At 38.2% G+C, this 6,228-nt stretch overlaps 1 protein-coding gene across 5 annotated transcripts in view; it reads right to left on the bottom strand.

Annotated features, from left to right (window-relative positions):
• Positions 1–689: 689 nt before the first annotated feature.
• The window catches only part of NFYA (nuclear transcription factor Y subunit alpha), a 31,101-nt gene continuing 25,562 nt past the window's right edge, over positions 690–6,228 (bottom strand). For all 5 annotated transcript variants that reach the window (XM_073615906.1, XM_073615908.1, XM_073615909.1 and 2 more), the window contains 2 exons: positions 1,764–1,799; positions 690–1,683 (listed from right to left, as the gene is read on the bottom strand). In XM_073615906.1, coding sequence (XP_073472007.1) covers positions 1,782–1,799 — 18 coding nt within the window. In that variant the 3' untranslated portion in view covers positions 690–1,683; positions 1,764–1,781. The remainder of the gene's footprint in view (positions 1,684–1,763; positions 1,800–6,228) is intronic.

The raw sequence follows: 6,228 nt of genomic DNA, 5'->3' as shown, positions 1-6,228 counted from the left end.
GCCGCCATTACTAGTAAAAAAAAAAAAAAAAGCCATAAATCTTTCCCCTATTTTGTAGGTGCTATAACTTTTGCGCAAACCAATCAATATACGCTTATTGCGATTTTTTAAACCAAAAATATGTAGAATACATATCGGCCTAAACTGATGAAAAAAAATTATAGCAAAAAAGTACAAAATAGTTTTTTTTTTTTTCAAAATTGTCAGTCTTTTTTGTTTATAGCGCAAAAAATAAAAAACGCAGAGGTGATCAAATACCACCAAAAGAAAGCACTATTTGTGGGAAAAGAAAATTATTAAAATGTCATATGGGTACAGTGTTGTATGACCGCGCTATTGTCATTCAAAGCCTGACAGAGCTGAAAGCTGAAAATTGGCCTGGGCAGGAAGGGAGTGAAAATGCCCTGTATTGAAGTGGTTAAGGTCACTTTATTAACCCTTATCATGCCTCCTTAATGCCTTAATGGGATTGTTTCCTAGTGAAATGCAGAGAAAAAAAAAAATTCTAAAAAATTATCCTTACTGTGAAATAAAAGATTGGTGGTTACTAGAGTTAACTACTGCATGACATCTAGTTTTCTCCTTATTATGAAGTACAAGGTAGGTTATGTCTATAAATGAATAGGTACACATGTAAAACCCACTATAATTAGAGATATATATATCTATATAAAAAAAAAAAAATCAAATTAAAATCAACCAATTCTTTTATTAGCTGGGCAAGGTACACAGTACTTACAAATACAGCTAATTAAAAAAAACTGAAATACTGTATAATAAAACAAAAACAAATTATGTACAAATAGTTTAACAAGTTTATGCCTGTTCTAGTTCTCAAGACATAAACAAAAGTCATGAAATAGAACATTCCCGCATGCAAATAGCAATGCCTGTGAGTATATTAAAAAAATGCTGTTATAGCAGATTCATTGTACTTGTTCAGTGAAGGGTTAATCTTATTGAACAGAAAAGTAATGGCATTTTATGCCAGGTTTTTTCTCCCCCACAAAAATTTAAACATCACATTTTGTACTACCTCTGTAACCCAAATAAGTCCCTAAAGCTAATGAGACTTAAGAAATATATAAAACAAGACCTAGAATCAATATACATTTGATAACTTATGCAATATATGAAAAGTCTCTTTCCACCATTTTCTTCACACAAAAGAAGAATTTAAAGAACAGTAAACCAGAAAAACAGACCGCTACAATGCATATTTCCAAACTCAGATGAGGAGTCCAGCTTCTTGTATGATATGAAAAAAAAGACAGCCAGCACTTCACCTCAGTGTAAAACCACATTGAGTGTTTTGAATACTGCCCAAATTTTTTTTTTTTTTTTTAATCACTTTACTTAAAAAATATTTTTTAAATTAACTTTTATGTCACAGAATGACTGCAGACCCTTTTCTTTTCTGCTCTACTTGTATATAAATCTGAATGAAAAGTAAAAAAAAAAAAAAAAAAAATATACATGATTTAATCAAGAAAAGGATTGCCTAGGATTTTCTTGGTGGTAGGTGTTCTTTAAGAACAAGTCCATTATGTTAATGCTGGGTTGAGGCATGTTAAAAATCTGAAGTCGTCTTGGAGTTGTAAGGTGGCATTGTTTTTGTTGTGTTTAGGACACTGCCAGAATTGTTGCATCATCTGTGTAAACATCTCTTCCCTGAGATGAATCCTGCAAAGATAAGACAATAAGACCATGCGCTTGCTCGCCCCCACACATGCAACAACGCCATATTCAGAAACCCTTCTTACCGTTTTAACAGCTCTGTATTAATGAAATTCCACTTCCTAGAACACAATAAATAAATAAATAAAATAAATGATGAAACCATGTAAGAAGCTTGGGATTGTTTTTTCCTCATTAACCTACATACTTCAAATCAACATCTAAATGATAGGACATCTAAAGAAGCAGGGAACCTTTTTCACCCCTCTTAGTGATATGGTGGGAAAAACCAGCATACTTAAAAGTATAGGTTCACCTTTAGTAACATGTTACACTGATATTTAGCGTGTAACATGTTACTAAATCACCTGCTGCCACCCCGACCTGATTCCCTATTGTGACAGTGGGCGGGGGATCTTTTCCCCACACCTGTTGTCACAATTCAAAAACAGCACAGCCGTGCATGGCTCCACCCACGTGACCATGTCATTCATTTACAGAGCTCTGTGAATGAATGAACTACAACTACTGTCAGACATTGCAGCTGACAGCTTGTAGTTCTCAATGGACTACGAGGGCATGGTGAAGGCTCTAGTAGTTTATTGTCCTCCCTGCAATTCAGTAACTGCCTGCCTGCATCAGAAGTACAGGCAAACAGCTCTGACAGTCTGCAGGATCCGGACACTGCATCCATAATCTGTTAATCAGGGGTGTAATGCTTTACAGGCCCCTAAGAATAAAAAAAAATACATAAATAAATGCAAATTTTTTTTAACTGCAAAAAAAATTGCTCAAAGGGGAACTTGGCTAGAATAAAACCGTAAAGCTTATCAACAGACTAACATTGGTAAGCAGAAGGTTGCAAGCAGGAAAAAAGCAAGCAAGCTAGGATTATAGGCTCTTCATCCTGCTTATTTATTTGAACGCTAATAGCAATTCAGAAAGGAATACATGAGAGCTGCATCTTGTTAAAGTGCAAAAACTGTAGCAGATTTTAGTTTATTTATTTATTTTTATTAAAAACACATTAGGGATCATTGTGTGTATGAGAATGGTGCTGCCCTGTTATTTGAACTATAAGAAACCTGTGTGACACAAGTAATATGCTGTAAATGGAAACGTAATACTAAAACTGTGCACAAGATGGCAGTAGAAACAAACGTCAAACTGTGAAAAAAAGTATCCAATGCAAATATAAATCTTATGCAGCAAAATGGTAAAATCAATCAGTGCTCATAAAATAAACATCAACATGTCAATGCATGTAGCGAAACAATTATAAAGTCTCTAGAATAATCCAGAGATGAGGAGTGAAAGGTGCTGCTCCAATCTTAACCGTGCAGACTATGAAGTGACAGGTGTCTCTTCATTCCATGCAGTGACACCGCTTTGTGAAGTAGCCTCTCACCTTACTGCTGTAAGATAACAGCATTGGAAACCAACCAATAATTCTGATATCCTTTGTAGGTCCTTGCATAGATAGCTTGGTGGCTTCTATATCCTTTGGGGGGTCCTCCTTCCATTAATCAAAGAATCGGTATTACGTGGTGGATGGTGGCTCCTTTGTACTGATCTTCCACACTTGCCCCGAGAGGGATGCAAAGGGAAGAAGGGGGAATGCCCAAATAGTGTAGTATGTTGTATAACAAATTATTAAAACCAACACAAAGTGACACTCACATTAAGCAAGATGAGACAGTATAACATCCTCAAAAGCCGAGCTCGTCTCCCACGTCACTTCAGGTGTGCCTGTCAGCCAATCCCGACACGTATCGACACGTGTCGGGATTGGCTGACAGGCACACCAGAAATGTCACAGGAGATGAGCTCAGCGCTTGTGGAGGTTATACTGTCTCTCATCTTGCTTAAGTGAGAGTCACTTTCTGTTGGTTGTAATAATACATTTTTATACTACATACTACACTATTTGGGCATTCCCCCTTCTTCCCTTTGCACCCCTCTTGGGAGAAATGTGGAAGCTCAGAACAGAGGAGCCACCATCCACCACCTAATATCGATTCTTGGATTAATGGGAGGAGAACCCCAAAGGATATGGAAGCCACCAGCTATCTATGCAAGAACCTACAGAGGATATCTGAATTATTGGTTGTTTTCCCATGCTGTTACCTTACAGCAGTAAGGTGAGAGCCTACTTCACATAGGTGTCGTCACTGCATGGAATGAAGAGACATCTGTCACTTACTTCATAGTTTGCACTGTTAAGATTGGAGCACCACCTTTCACTCCTCATCTCCGGATTATTCTAGAGACTTTATAATCGTTTCACTACATGCATTGACATGTTGATTTTATGAGCACTAATTGATTTTACCACTGTTCTTTTTGCTGCAAAAGATATGTGCATTGGATACCTTTTTTACAGTATTACTTTGGAAGGCTTATTATATTTGATGTTTGTTTCTACTGCCATCTTGTGCAGTTTTAGTATTACTTTTCCATTTACAGCATATTATTTGCGTCTGACAGGTTTCATTATGGTTCAAATAACAGAGCAGCACCATTCACATACACTTATTATAGCGCGGGAGTATTCCTTTATTATTTTTACATTAGGGATCATATATTTGCTTTATTCCAAATAGGTCTGCATAAGCCAGATAAAAGAGTCTGGTGTCAGCTGCTGAAACCAAAATCGACAATGTTTACGGAGAGACCGGTACAATTATCTGTCAGTGTCGGGCACAGAGGTTGGAGTGTGCAAACTGGACACTCTTTCCTTAGTGAGCTTCCTCCCTTTCGTAGTGGGGTGAGCATAGCCTGATGGGGAAACAGAGGCTTGTCCCTTATCAGGTCCACCTTACTGTTGTCTGACAGTGCATGTCTGTGGTCAGATCCCATAGCCACTATTCAGTCCAATAAAAACTTTTAAAAAGGCCCACTGCCAAACGCCCATCAGTAAAGCAGACCTGATGGGCAGTTCCCCATCAGGCTCTGCACACCCAGTGACACAAGTAATCTCCCAAATATGGGCATTGCCATTTATACATCACCATTCACCTTACCTAACCCTCTTCTCTACATTTAGATTTCGGCCATGGGATCTTCAAGCCGACAGCAGAGTTGGATCAGGGATACAGCGCTACTTGCGAAGTAGATACATGAAAGCTTCCCAGCACCAACATGCCCTACTCTGAGTACTGGTGTACCGCCATACACTAACTCTGAGCTGGTCATTAAAACTCCCAGTTTCCTAATTTACAAACTGGCAGTACTTCAAGACTCTTGCTGCCATAGAGACAGATTTTTAAAGTGGTGATAGTTAGAACTACTTGAATATGTCAGTAATGTTACTATAACTGGCGCAAATGTTTGCCTAAGTTAGGCACAGGTTGTTCTAAAGTAACCTACCACTATATTGGATTCCCCATTGTTATCATTGTCTATATATCAGTATAGACAGCATTACTTTGAACATCTACATATGCTGTAGATGCAAGAAAAAAAAAATGTATATATTTATAATCTTTTAAAGTGCTAGTAAAAACTCACATTTATTCAAAAATAGCAGTAAGAAAAATAAAAATAATTCTAACTCTGTACTATGGCTTACCCTACACTGCACACATTAAAGCGTTATTAAACTCAAAGCCAAGGTATTCGAATCCAGCAAGATAATCACTGGTGTGTCTCTTGGAAAGAACCCAGCAGCTTTGTCTATTAAAAAAAAAAATACAAAAATGCACTCCTAAAACATCTCTTAACTGCAGCGTAAGTGTTTATCCCAGCATTGTGGAAGAGTAGCACCCCCCCAATCAGATCATATTGGCTATCCAGAATAACTGAAATCCAACAAATAGAGAAGCTTACCATGGTGCTGAAAGAGCAAGACAAGAAATATTGGAAAGTGTGGACCCCTTATTTCATTTACCAAGAACTGAGCCCCATATCTTCTCAGCAGTAGCTTTTCCATTAACTTGCCTCATAGAGCTCTTCCAATATGCCATAAGGGACGACTGGGTCTTCCTTTGTCCCCTCTTCCTCTAACCACCCCACTTTTTTTCTCTCTATTCTCCTTTTTTGCCATCACTTATTTCTGCCATATATCTGCTTTCTACCTCCTGGACCCAACTAGGTCCCAGAGCTCTGCTTTGTTAAAAAAAAAAAAAACTATTACAAAGAGGAGAAACGGTGTTGCTCGCTGATGATCACGGTGTGGACTAAATATTACATTATATAAAAGTTGATGTTACTACAACACAGAAGTATTTTTGGAGACAAGCTTTTTTAACCATGTGAATCTCTCGCTTTTTATTGCGTGTTGGTTGACAACATTGTCATGATTGTGAATAAGGATGGGCTCAGGCGTGTTCGCAGCTTCACATGCCCGAGCCCGCCAGGAAGCTTACACTGCGCAGCACTAATGACAGGCAATGAGACATTTCCGAATCCACGGCTGCAGAGATCGGAAAAATGTCTCACTACCTGTGATTAGCGCTGTGCAGTGTAAGCTTCCTGGAGGGCTCGGGCATGTGGAGCTGCGAACTTGCCTGAGCCCATCCTTAGTTGTGAACGGTTGATCTATGGAATAGT

The sequence above is a fragment of the Aquarana catesbeiana genome, linkage group LG02 (assembly GCF_042186555.1).
Source record: "Aquarana catesbeiana isolate 2022-GZ linkage group LG02, ASM4218655v1, whole genome shotgun sequence".
Classification (NCBI taxonomy): Eukaryota; Metazoa; Chordata; class Amphibia; order Anura; family Ranidae; genus Aquarana; species Aquarana catesbeiana.
Note: the sequence above shows the minus strand (reverse complement) of the source record. Positions and strands in the feature narration are given on the sequence as shown.